At 50.1% G+C, this 20,976-nt stretch overlaps 1 protein-coding gene across 1 annotated transcript in view; it reads right to left on the minus strand.

Moving 5' to 3' along the window:
* NXN (nucleoredoxin) overlaps positions 1-20,976 on the minus strand; it is a 34,482-nt gene that overhangs the window by 6,390 nt on the left and 7,116 nt on the right. The window contains exons 6-7 of the mRNA XM_024211283.1: positions 10,556-10,735; positions 6,356-6,480 (exon numbers count right to left, since the gene is read on the minus strand). Of these exons, the coding sequence (XP_024067051.1) occupies positions 6,356-6,480; positions 10,556-10,735 (305 nt within the window). The remainder of the gene's footprint in view (positions 1-6,355; positions 6,481-10,555; positions 10,736-20,976) is intronic.

The following is a 20,976-nucleotide window of genomic DNA, read 5'->3' on the forward strand; positions in this document are numbered from 1 at the left end:
CGGCGACCCATGAGGGCTGGAGGGATTTGCTGTTCACTTCTCAATGCTCTGCTTAACCCACCCACCCTGCCCCAGCCAGGACATAAATAGACACTCCCTTCCATCGGCCCCCTTCCCCCTCCCAGCCACCACCATGCACAAGCATGAGAGAACAAGAGAGATGTTAGAACAGTCGTGCACGTACTCGCACAACATATTTCAGCCTTTGCCAGCTAACGCTGTTTCCTCCCTCCCTCCTGTGCACAGTGCCTCCACTGCCCACTCCGACTGCAACTGATTGCAAGCCTGGGACTTGGGTGGACCAAGCTCCATGGAGGGCCAGGGCAACATGCATCTCAAGTGGGAGGGAGGCAGTGGGCACTGGGTGGAATAGCCCAAGTCCATCTAGCAAACTGGTACAAAGTTAGTCACCTTGATTGATCGGTCCATCAGCCCTCACAGAGAGAGCGCAGATCACAACACATCATTCGTGTTGTTCCAGCCAGTCCTTCAGCCACCTGCTGGCCAGGCTGTCAGTGGCACTGGACACTTGATCAGCACCGCAGCCAGAATCCCTGAGCGATCCGCCAGCCTCAGCCTCCCACACAATGCACAGTCAACCTGTGGAACTCCTTGCCATAGGATGTTGTGAAGGCCAAGACTATAAGAGGGTTCAAAAAAGAACTAGATAAATTCATGGCCAGGATGGGCAGGGATGGTGTCCCTAGCCTCTGTTTGCCACAAGCTGGGGATGGGTGACAAGGAATGGATCACTTGATGATTCCCTGTTCTGTTCATTCCCTCTGAGACCCCTGGCACTGGCCACTGTCAGAAGACAGGATACTGGGCTAGATGGAGCTTTGGTCTGACCCAGTATGGCCATTCTGATGGGATTAAAGTTGCGCACCACCGCACCTGACTAGTATTAGTACAAACTGTAATTTTCCTAATGGCCCTGCTGTTTGCGTAACCTAGTGGTTACAGCACAGGACAAGAAGCTAGGGGGTTCCAGGTTCTAGTCACCATTCTGCCACTGGGTCACTATGTGGCCTTGGACAAGTCACCCGACTGCTCCGTGCCTCAGTTTCCTCCTCTGTAAAACAGGATAGTACTAGAATGAGCTGGCCATTGTGTGTACATGACTGCCCTCTGCTGGATGGGATCAGAACAGATCAATTGTGTGACACAGGCTCTGTGCTGATTGCTGCTAATGGAGATTCTCCTTTAACTCAAATGGTAAGGGCCTGTGCTTTTGGAGCAGGGGAATCTGAGTTCTCTCCCAGCTCTGGGTATGAAGATCTAAGTGGTTGTGGTAGATCGCGTAGTACCAACCATCATACTGGTTTCAGTACCAATATCGCTGTGGTTTGTGAAATGCTTTGTGATCATCAGACACAAGGTGCCAGAGAAGAGCAAAGCACGAATGGAAGGGTGTGAAATGTCAGAGCGCAGAGCCAAGGAACAGACGTGACATCTGAGCTCGCGGAAGGTACACAAGCACACAACCAATTAAAGAATGACAATTCAACAACATATTTTGGAGAGAATCCTGGAACAATAGAGCCTCGTCCAAGTTGTCCCCAGACACACGTGGAGGCTGTAATGAATCCAACCAGAGCGCTGCTTGGTGGGGGCGTGTGCAGCAGGGGTTGCATTAATTTTGGTCAATGCGTGCAGGGAAATCAGAGCTCTGGGGAAAGGGTAAAAACCAATTTGTCACTGCCAGAGCTGCGGAATTACAAAGCCAGGGCTGGAGTGATTCATTTCTCGCTCCTGGCTCCAAGCACCATAGTAGGATGCTTTTTTCTGCGCTCCAGTTAACGTGGCCAAACCTAGAATGTGCAGCATCTGAAATTGGGCCTTTTTTCAGAGTCATTTTTTCAACAGCGGTAATAAAAATTTTTTTAGTCAGCTGGGTAGCACTGTAGCACTTAGCTGCGACCAGCCACGGAAGGTCATTTATAATGCCGGGGGTTTCGAGAGCAGCCAGTTCAATGGTGGATGTGGCAGGGGAGGAATGACTGACCAGTCTCTGCGGCTTTGTTTCTGTGAAACTGCTGAGGGCCTTAGCACTGCATTTTCCCAGACGTTTCCAACCTGCGCTTCTTCCGACCTGGAACCGGCTGATGGGCCTGAAGATGAAGACGGCTCGTGAGTCACACGAGCCAGCCCAGACGCAAGGCGGCAGGAGTTCCCACCCTTTATTTGACTGTCGCAAAACCACTGCAACCTTCTAATAAATGCAAATGGGCCTCGGAGGCGCCGGGAGAGAAGTGGGCGGCGCCCGCGCAGGCCGCATTGTGAGCTGCAGAGCCAGGGCTGAGCAGGGCCACCGGCAATGCAGGGATGGCCATGGAGTCGGCAGTCGGAGCTATTGAGAAGGTGATGAATGGGACTTTCAGGATGCTCCCCCACTCGTAGAGGCTGGGAAGCTGGCAGCAGCATGAATAAGCATCAGTGTTTCAGCTACTGCCAGCGAGAAAGAGGGCTAGGGAAGAAAACGCTCCAGAGGCTCCGGGGGAGGGGCGCGAGCACGGCACCATTCTAATACACGCCTTTCCAACAAGGAGGTTATTCAGAGAACCGGGCTGAGCCGGGGAGGGGGTGATGTTAGTGGGGGCGGGGTACGGTGTGTGAGAGAGATGGACGTGTGTGTCACGGAGAGCAGCGCACGCCCCTGGAGTGGGGGAGGGAGCCGCAGGGGTGGGACAGTAGGCTCCCCTCTTTGCGCAGTGCAGCTCAGGAGAGAACTGACTTGCTCCAGGCCCCATGCGGCCCTGAGGGGAGCACTAAGGGCTGGGCATGCGCAAGGGGACCGGGCACACGCACGTATGTTACACAGCCATGGGAGGCTTTGCACCTGCCCCATGCTCAGCGATTCCCTGGGACAGCCGCCTGCTTTGGGTGCCTGGAAGGGAGACACAGACCCTTCCTCCTGGGCCCCGCCAGGGGAGTTAAAGGGCACCATGGATTTTCCAATCCTTGTTTAAAACATGTTTGTAATTTTCAAGCCTACAGTGACAGCATGACCGGCACAGGCTAGGAAAGGGTTGAAAAGATCTGTTCACACTGAGCTCCTTCCACTGGGCTTCTAGGCTTTCTACAAACCCCCATCCTCTCAGCCCCCAGCCAGCTAGGGAAACGCTGTCTCCACTGGACACACGAGGAAACAGGCCTGGAGCGTGAAAGGTCCCACAGCAAGGTCAAATGCTGCGCTCAGCCACCCTTGTGCCAGCCAGTGAAATTGCTGGGGTTGTGCTGACTCAAACTTAGGTCTAGGCATTCCCAGCACTCAGCCCTATGCTTGTTGCTGTTTCACTGACCACATGCACCTGCGCCGCCCCCAGCAGCTTGCAGAGAAGTTACGCACGAGTTCCCCACTCCTCTTGTTCACCCACTGCATGCCAAATCACTTCCACCTGGCCTGCAACATGCCCTGCTAGTCACATCACTGAATCTGGCTCAGCGATCCCCACGGGAGCTGCATCCTCTCACACCCACACTGGAGTCAGCCCCTGGTGCCCGTGTCAGACGCAAAAGCCCCTTTCCTACACTGGCCCTAGGAAGTGGTGGCACTGCAGCAATTGCTTTGGTCAGCTGCCAGCTCCCCAGGGAATAAGATTTAAGTATTGATCCCGACCTCCCCTCGGTACTGCTGGGGTGTAGCAAGAAAACAGGGCCTTAAAGGAGTACCTCTGCGTGCCGCACCATGCCAGGGTATTGCTAAATGGGGTCGGACACACCTAGCAGCCAGCAAGGACTGGAAGAAAAGGCTGGTTTGCATTTGTTCATCTCTTTGCCTGCCCTGCCAAGTTTCCTGTCTGTGCAATAAATACTGAGGGGCTTAGTATTAGAAACAGCAACCAGCAAACCTCCAAGAGTTCGGAAGTTCCGTCCAGCAGCCAAAAATGCAGCTGCATGTCTCGTGCGCAGACTCTCCTAGGAGTTGTGGGGCGTCCTGTCTCTGCTGCTGTATTTTGGCGTTTCCACTTCTAGACGTGCCCACAAAGGTGCAAGGAAGTGGGATCAGGGAAAGGATCCTAGTTCTCCCCAGCCTTCCTGGGTTCCTGTCAGTCTCTGGGGAAGGTTCAGGTCAGTTCTTTTTAGATCCAAGCCAGCTGGCCAGTTTCTAATATTCACGAGGTGACCCGGAGACTTCCAACGCATTCTCCTTCAGTGCCAGCCCTGGCAGAGGGACTACGCAGAGCCCAGGAGTCATCCAGCTCAGAGCCAAGGCCCCACCTCAGGACCCGACAGAAAGCTGGAGACCCACTAATCTCCTGGAGTCCCCAATTGCCTATGTTCATTTTCAGGACCGTGACAGAACATCCGAGGCAGCCTGCTCAGCCCGTGGAGCAGGGCCAGGAAGAGGGAGGGTCTTTGCATTGCCCTGCAGAAACCTCTCTGGCCAGCTGAGGAAGGAATCACATTTGAGCAACCTCAGCCAGAGGACTGCTGGTCACCTACCAAGCAGAGCTGTGGAGAGGGTGTAAAGGGAAACCTGGTGTAGCCCTGGAGTCGCCGAGATGTGATCAAAGGACCTCTTGCACCCAGCGAGGGGGGAAGCACCCTGCCCACTGCCAGCGAGGCTGTCGCAGCATGTGATGGAGCACACAGCAGGCTGCCAGTACATGCGGTACTCAGCCAGCCATCTGCAAAGCCTCTGAACAGCAGGGACACCTCTGGACAGGATACCCGCTTGTCCCTGCGGCTCCGGGCGCGCTGCAGAGTCAGGGAGGAGCGATTCCCTCCAGGACACCAGGAACACGCTCACTGCTCCTTCTCTAGACAGACAGAAGCTGGACCGCAGAGACACATCCATCACGGGGCTGTCAGCTCCACTTGGGAGCTCTCGATAAATCTCACGCAGGAATGCCTCCAATTAGAGGCCACTAGAGCACACTTCATTACAGGGCCGCATTCAACAGAAGTGGGCCAGTTTGGCTCCATGCTCCAAAGGGATGTGCTGAGCAATGCATTTCACACACACCCCCGCCCGCCCTAGGCCTGACCAGCCCGCCCTGTACGTTTTCTGAATGGCTGCGGGGGGTGCAAACAGAGAGCACAATTAACGAGTGCCACTCAGCTTCTTCTCCCAGTTAAAGCACTGAGTCCCCAGAGCAGCGCAGTCTGGGCGGGTGAAGCAGGGCTATGGACAACGTGACATCACTCTCGGATTCAAACACACTCTCTCCATTAGTCCAGTCATTGAGATGCTGGCTCTGAATTCTTAGCCTCTGAACCCTCAGTACCAGCGGAGCTGTCTCCACCCCTTGCAGTGGGTGGCAACCTCTACTCCCCCCGCCCCCCTCCACACCCCACAGACAGAGGGAGAGTGCACACTGATTGCATCAAGTCCTCATCCAGCGAGGGCAAAGGCAGTAGTGGCCCCTATGAATCAAAAATGGAGAGCTAGGCCACTCTGCTGAAAAGCACGGTAAGACTGTTCCCCACCGCCTGTTTGCTAGAGCTCTGTCCCGTCTATTGATGTCTCCAGGGAAGGGTCTCTCTCTGCTTGGGAGGTTACTCCACAGTCTCATGCGGCTTGAAAGTCAGGAACGGACAAGTCACACCAGAGTCTCGCATTGAGTGTCTCCAATCAGTTAAATAACATCTGAGAATCTAGAAAACCCTTTGGTTCTATCCTCAAAACTCTGCCCTGGCCCCCAGGCTGTCATCTGAATAGAAGCAACCTGTTCATGAAGTCAGCCCCAAGCCATGGTATGTTACCACAGGCCTCATTTGATAGGAAAGTCAAAGAGAAAACTGGCACAAGAGGAGTTTCAAAGCCAACAACCCCTGCGGTGCGGCGATCCTGCCAACCCCACTTCCCCATTCGTCTTAAGGGCAAAGCATTTAAAGAATGCTAGGAGTGGCACGCTTGGAAACTTCTGGGGTTAGTTTGAGTTTTATCAAATAGAGGCCTGAAGCTGGGGAGTTTGTGTTCCCAAACGCTATTTTGATTGGTTTGTTAAAAACCAGTATCTAGTGGTTAGAGCCGGGGTGCTGGGAGCCAGGATTCCTGGGTTCTGTACCAGGCTCACTCTGTGCCCGTTTACTGCCCTGTACACTGGGGACAAGTACTACATTCATGTATTCATTCGTGACTGTAAAGTGCCAGGAGATCCTTGGGGGCAGGTGCTCCGGGGTGGGTGGGAGGTCAGCTCACTCTTCACAAGACGTGCAGGAAGTCCCCCAAATTACTTTCCAAAGAGAAGCAGATGCTTGTGTAGCTGATAAAAATCCTGGTCCTGCAGCCCTGCCCCACACAGAACTCCCGGCCTCAATGCAAATTACAGGTCTAAGAGCCGCAGAATCGGGCCCTTAATGTAAAAAGCAGAAGAAATAAAACCAAGGAAGTTCCTCTCCCTCTTACCTCTCCTGCCACAAAGAACAGCAGCGGCGCCTCCTCGTCTTTGGCTTTGTACTTGGCAATGATTTTTTCTGCTATCGGCTGAATCAGTTGTTTAGCTGCCTCCGACTCCCCGTCATCCTCCGAATCTGCAGGGCACGGGCAGCGGGAGAGAAAAAGGCAACACAAGAGGGAGGTTACAATCAAACGGATCCAAAGACCCTGTGTTACAGGAGGCTTTATTCCATGGAGAAAACAGGAGCCAGAACACGTGGCAGCAACTTCAAAGCCAGTGTGGCCTTGTAGCAATTAGGGAGCAGCTGAAACGTACTTTCATGAGCCTGGGAAATAAATCCTACCGGCGGAGCAGCTCCTGCTCCCAAAACATTGCAGCATTTGCTCCCCTGAAGCGCAGGGCCAAACACACACCGAGAAGCTAGTCAGCCATTTGGAGACCAGAGAGCACGCTGATCTGACACTGCCTGTCCCGCCTCCGCCCGTCTGTCCACCTTGGGATGACTGCTCAGAGAGTCTCTACAGCAGCAGCCCTATGGAACGAGCTGGGACTTGGCAGAGGTGCAGTGGAAAGGGATGAGAACATCAAGTCAACGCCAGCCACGAATGAAGTACCAATGCTTGGTTGGAAGGAAGAGACATAACCTGTCCTTGAGCAGCAGCTAGATGAAAAGAGCTCAATGCGGGGCAGCTTTCAGCATCAAAACAAAGGAAAAAACAGCCCCGCCGTGAACTCCCCCGGACAGCCTCTTGGTAACTGTGCCACCACCGAGCTCTCAGCGGCGCAGACTGCCCCGCTGCCAGCACGAGACCGACCCTCCAGCTGCTGGAGGTGACGCTGAGAGAACACCCACCCCACCACAGCAGGGAGCTCTGTCTACCCTTGGACAGAGACATGGCCCACCAGACACAGCTTCTCTGCTCCCCCCCGTTCCCTCGCTTGTTTAAATAGCTTCCAGAGCGATCATCTGCAGTGTCTGTGTGTGTGAGAGAGCGATGGGGGTGGACTGTGATTGATTTTCTACACACAAACTCTACTGGCTAAACTCCAACTCAGCTCTCTGTGCTGCGGCCGACCTACCCCATAAACTTGTCATATTCATAACTGATGCTCCGTTGAACCAAATGCTGCAGCCTAGAACCCCTCCCCCAAAGGCCTAGAGATCCCAGCCCTTTCTCCAGAGCCTGAAGCCGCTCAGAGGCTCCTATTATTTACGGGGTATCACCCTCCTCCAGAGTTGAAGCATTGAGCTCTAGGACCATAAAATAAAGCACAGTCGCTGCTATCCAGATGCCCCCAAAGGAGGGATTCTCCGTTTCAAAACGCTGGTAAATCTAACTGACTTGGGGACTTTCAAAAAGAGGGCGTCTAGTGACTGGAGCCAGGCGCTGAGGGAACAATGACTCATGCGTTCTTTTCCTAACGATGCCACTGACTTGCTATGTATCCTTGGTCAAATCTCTTCGCTGTTCTGTGCTTCATTTATCTGTCTGTAAAATGTGGAGTTAATTTCCTGCTTTGCAGGATGGCTGTGACACTTAATGAGTGTTCAGAGAGTGTCTGGAGAGGCTTGGATGGAGAGTGCTAGCACAGTATTCATTAAACAGAGCAGAAACTGCTCTTAAAATGCTGGGTATGTGAAAGGACAAGGGATGGCTCTGTAAATGCCACCTCTTCCCTGGACCTGCTAGAGCGACAATTGCATTGTGCGCGGCAACCTCGGTCTAGGCCAGTAGTTCTCAACCCGCAGCCCACCCAGTCAGCACACAGCTGTGGTCCATGTGACATCCATACAGGGAGTGTATATGTATTGTGTGGCTGTGGCCCACAGAACACAAGAGAGAGCTGCATATGCGGCCCACAATGGTAAATAGGTTGAGATCCACTGGACCAGGCAATACCTGGAGACTAAAAAGATTCAGTTAAATTAGAAAAACAACAAAGAGTCCGGTGGCACCTTAAAGACTAACAGATTTATTTGGACGTAAGCTTTCGTGGGTAAAAAACCACTTCTTCAGTTAAATTAGAAAATTCAGTGGGTTGGATTTAGGATCCCTGTCTGCTCTGAAGCCTGCTAACCAGCCTCAATTTCCACCTAGCACCCTTGCATCCTGTTAGGATAATCAGGGTGTTCGACAGTGATTATGTGCAGTGCCACACAGAGCCGCCTGCCACGTAGGCTGAGCATCCCCTAGCACTTCACGGGGAGCCCCCAATCTCCGTCAGGGAGTCTCCTCCCAGCACATTGTTTGCCGACAGATGCTAGAAAAACTTTACTTAGAGCAAGATAAAAATAACTTCCGAGGTGTGTGTCTGTGCAGTGACAGCCTCACTCACACAGAGCCCATCAAGCTATTCCTCCCAGCAAGGAGGCAGGAAAAAGAGCGGGGGTCAGAGGGGTTTTCGCTCTGCGCTCACGTCCATGCTGGGCGCCACTGAATAAATAATCAGGGTCAAAAGCAAGGCTGAAAAGGAAAAAAGTGAAGGTACAAAAGCCATATTAATGCTATGGAAAAGCGTGCTCTCCATGACAAAGGGCATGGGAAGAGGCAGAGAGCTCCCCCTAATCCCTCCCTGCCCCTGGATACAGCCATCCCACAGCATAACTACAACACTACACTTCATTTAGGGATGGGACAGAAAATATCATAATGCCACTATACAGATCCATGGCACACCCACACCTTGAATACTGTGGGCAGTTCTGGTCGCCACATCTCCAAAAAGATGTAGTGGAACTAGACAAGTTTCAGAAAAGGGCAACAAAGATGATCAAGGGTATGGAATGGCTTCCGCATAAGGAAAGACTAAAAAGATGATGGCTGTTCAGCTGAGAAAAGGGGGGATGTGACAGAGGTCTATAAAACCATGAATAGCCTGGGAAAAAAGTGAATAGAAGTGTTATTTACCCTTTTCCACAATACAAAAACCAGGGGTCACCTGATAAAATTAATAGGCAGCAGGTTTAATACAAACAAGAGGAAATACTTTTTCACACAGCGCACAGTTAACTTGTGGGGAGGGATAGCTCAGTGGTTTGCGCATTGGCCTGCTAAACCCAGGGTTGTGAGTTCAATCCTTGAGGGGGCCATTTAGGGATCTGGGGCAAAATCAGTACTTGGTCCTGCTAGTGAAGGCAGGGGGCTGGACTCGATGACCTTTCGGGGTCCCTTCCAGTTCTAGGAGATACGTATATCTCCATATATTATTATTTGTGGAACTCATTGCCATGGGATGTTGTGATGGCCACAAGTATAACTGGGTTCACAAATTACTCAGTAAGTTCAGGCAGGATAGGTCCAACACTGGCTATTAGCCAAAATGGTCAGGGATGCAACCCCCTGCTTGGGGCGACCCTAAACCTGAGTGCCAGTAGCTGGAAGGGGAAGACAGAGTGAATCTCTCCAAAAATGTCCTGTTCCTTACATTCGCCCTGAAGCTCTGGTACTGGCTGCTGTCAGAGACGGGATACTGGGCTAGATGGGCCATTGGTCTGACCCAGTGTGGCCATTCTTATTTCTATCCCAGAGGAGGAGAGAACTGGTCTCTCTTGCTATGATCAGTGACTCCACCCCACCCTGATTGTTCCAGCGGGTTTGTGGTCTGAACGCTTTGAGCAGAGGTAGATCAAACCAAAATGCATCTGTCATTACCCATGGGAGTTCTTTTGGGATACTGTGACTCAAGAGCACCCTCCACATGCTTGGTCCTGCAGTGTCCCCGGAGTCTGCCGCAGCTTCGGAAACTTGATGCTCCCGAGGTTTCTGCTCCATACAGGTGCAAGAAGCACACGGACCATTGTGATGCATTTCCAGTGCTGCAAACACTGATTTCCATGGCTCTCACGGGAACACTTGAATCGTACAGCACCTCTCCAAAGGCACAGTGCTACTTCTATAAAGCCCGGCTTCTGGAAGCTGTGCTGGGAACCATGGGATAGGTACCCATAATGCCCTGGCTCGTGCAGACACCGAGCAGGATGGCTGGCCCAGACGTACGTGTGTACGTGTGTGTGTACGTGTACGTGTGTGTGTGTGTACGTGTGTGTGTGTGTTCTAGTACCTTGCTGGCTCCATTGCCAAGGAGAACGTCACACCGAACAGCATCCCACTGATATCTCCTCCAAAATGACACCCCACCCCCACCTGATCAAACCCAAAGAATAAGGGAAGGGATTAAAAAAGAAAGAAATCCACAGCACTCCATACCTACAAAGAGAACGAGGCACGGGCCCTCATTCAGCTGGACGGCATTGGAGTCTGTCAGCTCCAGCACAGGCTTGGGATGCCAGGGGAACTCTCGGCATTCAGTGTCATTCAGCACTTCCACCCGCCCCTGCCGCGTGATCACATCTCCCTTGGCGTCCAGGACGATGAGCGTGGGGATGCCTGCGGCAGAGGAAGAACAAAGGGATGGCTCAGGCACAACAATAACCGCATGGGGAGGAGGGAGGAGGCTGGGGAGCTGATGAGACAAGAGTTTGTATTCACGTCTGTCATTCTGGTGGTGAAACAAATAATATCTCGTGTTTCTACAGCACCTTTTGCTCCCCAAGTGAGGGAGTGCAGGCTCAGGACTCCTGGGTTTTATTTCCGACCTTGCGAGGGAAGTGTAGTCTAGCACTCAAAGCAGGAAAGCTAGGAGGCAGGACTCCTGGGTTCTGTCCTCACTCTGCCACTGATTCGCCGCGTGAACTTGGGGACACGTTATTATGGCTTTGGTGGATCTGGTCATTGCTCGGCAAGACAGATAAAAATCCCACACAGGTATCTTTCCTGCCAGGCTTCTTTAAAGTTTGTAAAGTGCTTTCAGATCCTTGGGTGAACGGTGCTACATATGTTATGTACAGGAACCGTTGGGCTGCCACTCAAATGCAACCACCTCTGGGGTAGATTATGGCAGCTCAGGGCCTGATCCACAGCCCAAAGAAATCCATGGGCATCTTTCCATTGACTTCAATGGGCTTTGGCCGTGCTGTGCACAGCAGCCCTACACAACGTCTATGGAGGAAGGTGGGTGCAATTATTTCCATTATAAATCCTTACAATTCAGTGGCCATTAACTGCTATCAAACTAGGCTCTGGGATAAGTGGCATTGCAAGGCCTCAGAAAGTCACAGTCCTTAAGATGTTTGAAGATAATCTGTTCAGTTGTCGTAACAGACTACGGCTGCTTCCCAAACTAACACACACGCGACTGGGTTTAGATGCTCTTGCGTTCTCGCAACTTCAGCCTGTGCCTCAGTAACGTACACTGCTGACGTTTACAATGTGACAAAAGGCCTGATGTCTGAGAAGCAGCTGCATAGCAGGAACTATATTAGCTTAATAAGGATTTTTACTATGGATCCCCACTGAGCAGAGAGAACACACTTCCCGCCCCCTGCAGCGAGGCAGCGCAGTCCTGAAAGGACTTCAGCTCATAAAGCCTCAGTGCACGATCTGTATTGATTAATGCCATGGCCGACGTTTTCTTAGCTGTGGGCCCTCTATCACGGGCCCTTGCCTCTGGGGAGTGGGAACGCAGCACAGGGAACAGCAATGCACATGCTAAAGCTTCGCTAACAAGGACACTGAGTAGCAGAGGAGACCTTCCAGCAGAGGCCAGAATTAAAGAGAACCAGGGACAAAAGCACTGTGCCAAACATGGCAGCAGCACAGGTGGGGCACAAAAGTACATGACAAGGCTTTTACAGGGGAAACTATTTATTTAGAGCCATCCCCTGACTTTTCTTCCTAACTCTTTTTTCTCCACATCAGGCCATTGTCTCCCCGCTGCCACTCTCCCAGCTCCAGCGGGGCAGAGTGAACAGGCAAAGGGCAACAGTCAGTCTGAGGCCACCACCTGCTTCCCAGCTGTTACAGAGCATTGCTTCCTTCATGTAGGGCCAGCATAAAGCTCTCCCACAATGCCCCACCCCAACATGGCACATCTAGGTAGCTCCCGGGATCGAAGCGGCAGTTCACAGACGTGAGATGCCAGAGCTCTTCACTATTTCATAGATTACAAATACATTTCACAGGCAATCATTTCACATTTTATTATTCCACAGCTGACCAGCAGGCTATTCGAAAGACCCTCCCAATGGGCTTGCACGTTAAATTCCAGCTGTTCACAGTTCCTTCCAACAGTTGCTTGTTGTGCAGACTTCAACCCTGCGTAGCAGCATTAGTGGTGATTTGTATCACCAGAGCCCCCCACTGTCCACACAGAAGGAAAGGATAGCCCCTGCCCCAGAGAGCTTACAGTCTAGGAGAGGAGTGGTGGATTCAGCAAGCAGACGGGAGCACCCAGCGTTATAAGCAGTGGTTCCAGGCCCCAGCTGCCTAGCTTTGGTAATCAATAGCTACAATGGTTAAAAGAACATCTCCCTCCCCTCCCCCAATTCTTCTTTTCCTGCATTACTGCCACACGCTGAAGGAATCCGTTAAGACCAATCTGACTTGCATCATTTATGCTGTTGGCTCTGCTCAGGCAGCGGAACGAGGCTGTTCGGCGTAGTCTGCATGGTGTCGGTTTATAGTCACTTTTGCTTCTAGGTCCTCAGAGCAGAGGGAGCAGAAAGTTCATCCTGGAGGCATCACTTGTATGGAGACTGATTTCACTGTCCGGGACTCTGGCTCTGGAGGTAGTGAAAGTGCTGGTCACTTGCTAAGGACCAGTCTCACCAGGCGCTGAATGCCCTCAACTCCCACTGAAGCTAATGCCAATGGCAGGTGCTCAGCACCTTGCAGGATTGAGTCCCAGTGCTGCAAGCATGGGGGAGTGGGATGAGATCCTTTCCCACCCGTGGCCGCAGCCCCTTTCTGAGCCTGATGGGAAAGTGTTTTATTGGGGGAGGGGGAACCACAGGTCTCATGAAGAGGCTGCCGACAAACTGATGGTACGAATTCCCAGAGTGAAGGCTGAGAACCATCATTGTGTTACAGAAACAGGCCGTGCAACTCTCAGCTTTCCCTGCTCTCAGGCATTGTTCGGCAGACTGTGATTTACGAGCTGGGTGTGATTGCAGTGAAAGGAAACGCAGAATCCCCCTTGGGTGGGAAGAGTTCCTTCTTGGCCACAGCCACAAACGCTATCAGGAGGGTGTCATTATCAATCTTGCAGGGGCCCAGCTTCCCTTCCCACGGCTCTGTCCTGAGTAACTGACGCAGCGCTGGGCTCATTTCACAGCCCTTTTGAGTTCCACGCCCAAAGTGGGTGAAACTTTCACAGCGAAACCTGAAACTCACCTCACTGAGTCTCTACGTTCCATGCGGCCTGATCAACCTCACTGAAATGTAATGAGGCCTAATGCAGTCCTGAAATGCTCCCTGCTGCTTTCCAGCCTTCTCCGATGTAAGGCTGAGACCAGTCTCTTGGCACTTGATGACCTTGGCCCAAGATCAAAATTATACTTTCCTCTTCGCCCCCCGGTGTCAGTTTCCAAAGTCTCAAAGACCAAACTCAAGCTGAACAGGTGGTATTTTGCTGAAGCAGTAGTATCCCAAACTAGCTAAGAGAAGTCTAGTCACTGGCAGTGTGCTTTGCTCGTTAAAGTTAGCAATCCTCACCTCAGGATGAAAAAGGCTTCAGCTTGCAAGGGAATAGCATGTCTGCAAAAACTAGGGTGACCAGACAGCAAATGTGAAAAAATCAGGACTGGGATGGGAGGTAACAGGAACCTATATAAGAAAAAGACCCAAAAATTGGGACTGTCCCTATAAAATCGGGACATCTGGTCACCCTAGCAAAAACAGGAGGGAAGGGAGATCCCCTAACACGCTGGTGCTGGCCTGCAGATCTCTGTGGCAGGAAACCTGGAACCCAGCCCTCCTCTTCACTGAAATCAATGGCAAAATGCCTTACTGAACTTCAACCGTGCAGGACCAGAACTTTGATTGGCTGTTCCTCCTCCTACAGGACTGATATCACATGTTACTCCTTTGATCAATTCTTACCTTGGGGAGCGGGGAGAACATACACTTCCCTACACCAGGGAAAGTGGGAGAGTCCGATAAATGTATATAGCCACACAAACCCAGCCAGATTCATCTTTGATCACAGACATTTCCTGGAAGCCAACAGAGCTGCATCAAGAACGTCCCAACATTCTGGAACTAATAGAGTGATGTGTACCAGATAGCAAGTGTAAAAAATCAGGACGGGGGTGGAGGGTAATAGGTGCCTATATAAGAAAAAGCCCCCAAATCAGGACTGTCCCTATAAAATCAGGACATCTGGTCACCCTAAACTAATATGGGATCCTGCTAATCATGATGGTATTTTGGGGGATGAGGGAGGGAAGGTTCTGGTGCCAAGGTAAAGGTGTCTGATTCTCCACACAACTGTATGGTTGGGAAAGGTCAGTCTTACAGGGAAAGGCTGGTGGGAAGTCTATTAAAACAAGCACTTGGAAATGAAGTAAAAAGACCTCCTGACAATTGTTAACAGATTTTTTTCTCTCAAGGATTAGTGCACTTAAGTTGCTGTGGATGCAGCTTTATAGATATCTTAATTCATCCCGCCTGCCTGAAGCAGATGTGTTAAAGAACAGTCTTCCTGGAGGTTACGAGCACATATTTCATTTCTACAAAAGTCCTGCAAAAACAAAGGCAAGTTCTGCTCCTAGTCCCCACGGCAAAGAGTACTGTGCCCCCTGCTGTGCCAGATTGCTCACTCAGGTCCAACTGGGCTTTGCCCTTCTACGAAGTCTAGCCAAATGTTTTATTCAGCGGAGCATTTTGAAGTGTCAGCATACACATGGCGTATGGACTCCGAGTGGGAGGGTGTTTAGCGGCACAAGGCTATGTTGTGGGATAAGACTGGAATCCCTACCCGCAAGTAGTATTTGCAAACAGGCTCATTGTCAGAAATTCAAACAGAGGTTGGATTTAGACTCCAAAAGACCAGTTTCAGCCCTGGTGGAAGCCAGTGCAACTTCGGTGCGTTCAATGGACTTTTATCTTTTTACGAAGGGCAGGATTTAGCTCAGTCTTAATGATGCAGGACAAATTATCAAAAAATGCAGCTTAATTGAAAAAACAGAAGGCTGGCTTGGAGGATTGGCAGTGCAATACAGAGCCTTTGATCTCTAAGAGCCAAATTCACCCCTGTGTAAAACAAAGTGAAGTAAATGGAGTCATACTAGAGATTTGCTGCAAATCGCCAATTCAAATCCAGCCAGAGTGGTAGCGACTGGAAGTTGTTACTACCTGACAGCTGTTCAGTGATCTGAGGTCTCACTCCAGCACTTCATAAGATTCACCCTCCCAACTAGCCCCCACATACTAACAGAAAAGCCCCAGAGACTGAAGAGCCCTGGCCAGTATGGAGAAGCTTGCTTCACTCAGTACTGTCCGAGTTGCACCTGATCTGTCTGAGAACTTCAGTCTTCAGGCCTGTGAATTCAACACATTTCAACACCAACAGATTAAAAAAAAAAAACCCAAAAACCTGATCACGACCACTAATCTTTAACTACAACTATTCATTTCTGCTAGCAGGGAACCGCACTGTTAAACATAACAGCCCCGAGATCCTGAAATGCCTTTAAATAGAAAACAGGCAAGTTCCTCAGTTACCTGCTACCTTGACTAAGTTACACTGGCATAGCTATATCTCTCAGGGGTGTGAAAAATCCACACCCCGGAGAGACGTAGTTAAGTCAAACTAACTCCCCGGTGGAGACAGCGCTAGGTTGACGAAGAATTCTTCCGTCAATCTAGCCACCGCCTCTTGAGGAGGTAGATTAACTACAGCAGAAACCCCTCTCCTCACTGTAGTGAGTGTCTACACTGAAGCCTTCCGAACTGCAGCTGTGTTGCTGTACCATTTAAAGTGTAGACATAGGCCTGGTCCACACTACAAAGTTAGGTTGATGTAAGCTGCCTTGCATCGACCTAGTTGTGCACTTGTCTACACTTAAATTTGTCTCCCACTGGTGTAAGCGCCTCATTACGCCAACATAGTAACACTACTTCCCCCGGGGGCATTGAGCCCTGGTAGTTGTACTGAGGTCGATGCAGCGGGAGTATAGACAATGCATTACTTACGTCAACCTTAACAGTCCTCCAGCAGCTGTCCCACAATGCCCGACACTGACTGCTGTGCTCAGAGTTGTGAACATCATGGCTCAGGGACCACAGAGACCAGAACCATGATTGTCCAGCTTGGCGAGCACATCTAGCAGCTCTCCATTGTTGCGTGAAACTGCTCGGCTGACCCTGCTGGCTACACACCCCGGCTTGGAGCAGAGAGGAGATCCTCTTCTCCCCTCAGGCCCAGGAGATCCAGTCTGTGCAAGCACAGCTATGGCCCAGCTGTAGAAATGTCCTAGCACACTGCATGGGGCATGCAGGAGAAGGGTATGACAAGCACCAGCAGCAGTACCGCGTAAAAGCCATAGAACTGCGTCAGGCATATCTGAAGGCCAGGGTGGCGAATAGTCAATCCGGTGCTGAGCTGCAGACCTGCCACTTTTACGAAGAGCTTCACGTCATACTTGGCGGGTTCATGGGATTTTTTTAATAAGGCACAAAAATGATGGGCTAGAGAGGACATTATGGGATGCAGACAGTTGCTCCTAGTCATCCCTGCACAATTTGTTTCTGCTCCACCGTGCATTGCCAAAACTTCCCAAGAGAGAATGCGCTGGATGGAGGCAGGCTGCACACTGGGACACCTACCCATAGTGCACTGCACTGTGCATTGACGCAAGCACTCCTGGTGAGTACGTGCAGTGCTGACGCAAGGAGCCAAGTATGTACGCGCACAAGCGATGTACTAACCATGGCAGCTTTAGATCGATGTAACTTGTTTCGGTAAAACTTTGTAGTGTAGACATGGCCGTAGCCTTCGTTTGGCCTAACCTCCCCCAGTCCCAGAAGAGCCCTGAGTTTTGGCTCCACGTTTGAATGTTAATGCTCAGATTCTTGAAGCAACAGGACCCTGTATGTTCACTGCCTTGATTTTTATGGAGCCATTCAGGAATGAGAAGAGGCCAGCTACCAAAACAATAGGAACCACCAGCAGCTGGGACTCGATGTATAGGGGATGGGGGGAGGTCTCTCCACTTGGGCAGCCTGAGGAAGGAACAGCCGCTGTACAAACCGGTCTAGTGACAGAGGAGGAGGAGACCTGTAGGCTCAGTGATCTCTCTGAGCAATGCACGGCTGCTTCAGGTGCCCATCTCGACCTGTCTAAGACAGAGTGGACGGGAGCTGAAACATTAGGATCTGGAAATTCAAAAGGCTTCACAAATAACCCGACATTGGCATTCCCAGATGGAAAAATGTTTCTTCTTTGTCTCCTCCCATGGAAGGACAGAGACAATTTAATATCCGGGGCTGCTAAGGGTCAAGGAGCCAGCATTTTGGTGTCTGGTTCTCACCACTCTTGCATCCATCTATTTGCTATTGAGTGTCTTGCTCCTCCCACGCCTAGCAACCTCCTGTAAATTAGAATTGGCAAATTCAGATGAGTCAAACACTCCCGGCTGGGTCTCGTGCATTTCAGCCCAGGAGTCTTGTTCCAAAGACTCCTCAGAACCATTTTCAGCGTAGCGGAAAGCAAGTGAAGTTACTGCCGCCCTCCTGGACCTGCATGCACATGTGTGGAAAACAGCAGGCTACTCGCACATCTTTGCATTCTAAGCATTTCACTAAGAAATCCATGGACATTTGTCTGTTTGCCATATGCCTGCAAGCCCCAGCGAGCGATTACATTCCCCTCATTCCAGCCCCAGACAGCGCAGCTTTAAATTCCTTCATACATACTGAGGCTGCACACCCTAGGTTAGCAGGAAGAACAGCACATTAATCTAGCTTGGTGGATGAGTTACAAATCCCAAGGTTATGCCAAAAAAATTATTTGAATCACAGAAGAGCTTATTCATCACCTGATGGCATTTGAGATAACTGCGGAGGGTCAAGTCAGAAAGCGAGCGAGGAATTGGGAAACTCACTTTGAGCCCTAATCTGTGAGAAGGCGAATACCCTGACCAGTGATGTCAACAGACACAGAGGATGTGACACATCTCACAGGACTGGGACCTTTATCCCCTTAGAATTCCAATCCCAACTCGCTCTGCACTTTGATCTCCTCCTCCAGATCATGTGACACTGCTGAAACTCCCAGTCGTAAGTCCTGTGTCAAGACACTTACTGGAGTCAATTCCCAGCTCTGCCACAGACATTCCTGTGTGACCTTGGGCAAGTCACTTAATCACATCTCTCAGAGATTCCCTTTATACAAAGGTAAAGATCTCACATTAGCTCTGCTGACTAGGGAAATCTAAGGGCCTGATTTCGACTGTTGGCCTCATTTTAATGGCATAATTCTGCATCTGCAGACAATGTGTGTGCACTGCTCATAGCATTTAGACCTCCACTTGATTTCCGGGCACGATCACATAGCAAGACATCTAAATGCTATGAACCGAATTACCTGCAAGTGTAAAACTACACCCAGAAAATCAGGGCCTAAAAGTTAAAAGAATAAATGGTTACTGTTTTCAGGTAAACACACAAGGGGATTTCTGGATTTTCAATCTGACAGTGTCCCTTTAACGAGTCTAAAATATGCAGTGATTCGGTTTGAACAAGACCAGAGCCCCAATATAGCTAGTCATAGTAACTGTTGGGTGAAAAAGAAACGTAGGTCACACCTATTCATCCAGGCCCCACCGTGGCAGCTTTGGTATATTCCTGCTGCTGAGGGCCTGCCCCTTTGCTACTTTCATTCGCAATCAGGAATTCATCCGTAAGAAATACTCCGTAAATGACTATTCGTTGTGGGTAAGAGCTGAGGCTATTCAATCCAGACAGCTGCTCCTGGATGCAGATTCGAAATCATACCAAGAGACAGGCAACAACATAAACAATAACAAGGTCCCATATTTTCAATACTTACAAGTCAAACATTTTATTGTGAAATCTGGATACCAAAAGGCTCTTATCTAGACCTGTAACCACGTCTGAGGAGTTGACAAAGGAGCAAGCTGGAACAAAAGGTTCCGTTTCTGAGTGAAAAAAAGATGGTAATGAGAAAACAACCCAGACTGAAAGATGGGAGAGGGATTTGGACAAAGAAATTGATCGGGATGAGTTGGTCTCTATGTGGGAAAGGAAAGGGGATCGATATTTTCAGTTTGGGTAGCTCATAAAGAATATGTGTATAAGTAACTGTACAGATGGTATTTGACTCCAATTAAGATTCTTCGTATTTTAGCTACTAGGGAGGTGCTGTAGTGGATGGGTTGCGGGGAGAGAGGAACACACTTGCACTTGTGATGGTTGTGTCCAGTCAGTTTTGGGAGGAAACTATTAAACAGATTCATTTTATCCAGCTTCCCCTAGACATCCCCTGACCGGTTCACGTAATGCTCCAGTAAGGGAGCTACATTGTAAGCAGAATGACAAATTAATGTATTTGTTAGTGTTAGCAGAAAGACTTTGTATTGCTCATTACTGGAAAACAGATAATGGAATTGTGGCGTAGTCAAATATGGACTGTCCGTGTAATAGAAAAGCTTTCACACCAACTATGTACACAAGAGAAGCACCAAAAAGGGGAAACTTGGTCACCCTTTTTAGTGTGCTCAGACGAGGAGAGCTCTTTACCCTGGTTCTTTGACTATTAACCTGATCCTGAATCAGTAACAAGTAATGTGCGATTTAATATTTTTATTAATAGTTTTATTGTAACTTCACCTTAATAAAGTTTCCCCCAAAAACGCACTGACTGCAGGCTCCAGGTATTCCTCAGCCAGCAACAACTGGCCCCCTTGAGCTAAACCCCCCCAGAAAGCTGCACTTCTGGTCAAGGCTGAAGAGGCCCTCTATGAAGCATGGCAGAAGAGGGAGAGAATTAAAGCAAATGCATTAAGGACGGTCCATCTCCAGCAGTGTCCTGGGTCTTTGTGTGGAGGCACTAGCCCCTTCAGTCTGCAAAGGGCAGAAATCTCCCTCCTACAGGACTCACTCTCTGCATTGCTGCTCAACTCGGACAATTCACAAGAACTTTTATTGCCTCTCTCCCCCTGCCAGTGGTGCAAAAGAGCCTTTTATTGCCCTGCTTAAAACAGAGCATATTGTCACCTGGTTCTCAGGTCTTCACTGATGGCTTCCCCTAGCTAGTGTGTCAACTTACAAAGCAACTGTGGGGGAGGGGACATGGAGGAAAAGAGAATTTAACACCTTGCCCAGCACAACTTGACACCACCACAATCCTATGGCATTCATATCCCATCTGCGGAGATACAGGCCGACGGTATCCAGGGCAGCATCTTCGGCATATAAACCCGAAAGCAAACATATTTCACACCTGCTAACCCCTATGTTATACATCCCTCACACGCATACCACCAGATCCTCTTTTAGTTCCCAGAACAACTTTTTTTAAAGGTCAACTCCTTTGGCTGTGATAAAGCCAGACTTTATTAACTATCCTTTGAAGATACAATCATGAAATCAGGGGCCATGGTGATAAGTGTCGTATAAAAGTTTAGATTAAGAATAGGACAGATGGACTCATCAGTTAGATTTTAGCCACTAGAAAAGGGGTTTCCATCTTTCTTCTTTCCCACTTGACTTAACATTTTACAAAAACTCAGTGACAGAATTTTCTGCTACCACATCTGACAATATTC

Source organism: Terrapene carolina, unplaced genomic scaffold, assembly GCF_002925995.2.
Source record: "Terrapene carolina triunguis isolate 2854851 unplaced genomic scaffold, T_m_triunguis-2.0 Scaffold231, whole genome shotgun sequence".
Taxonomy (NCBI): Eukaryota; Metazoa; Chordata; order Testudines; family Emydidae; genus Terrapene; species Terrapene triunguis.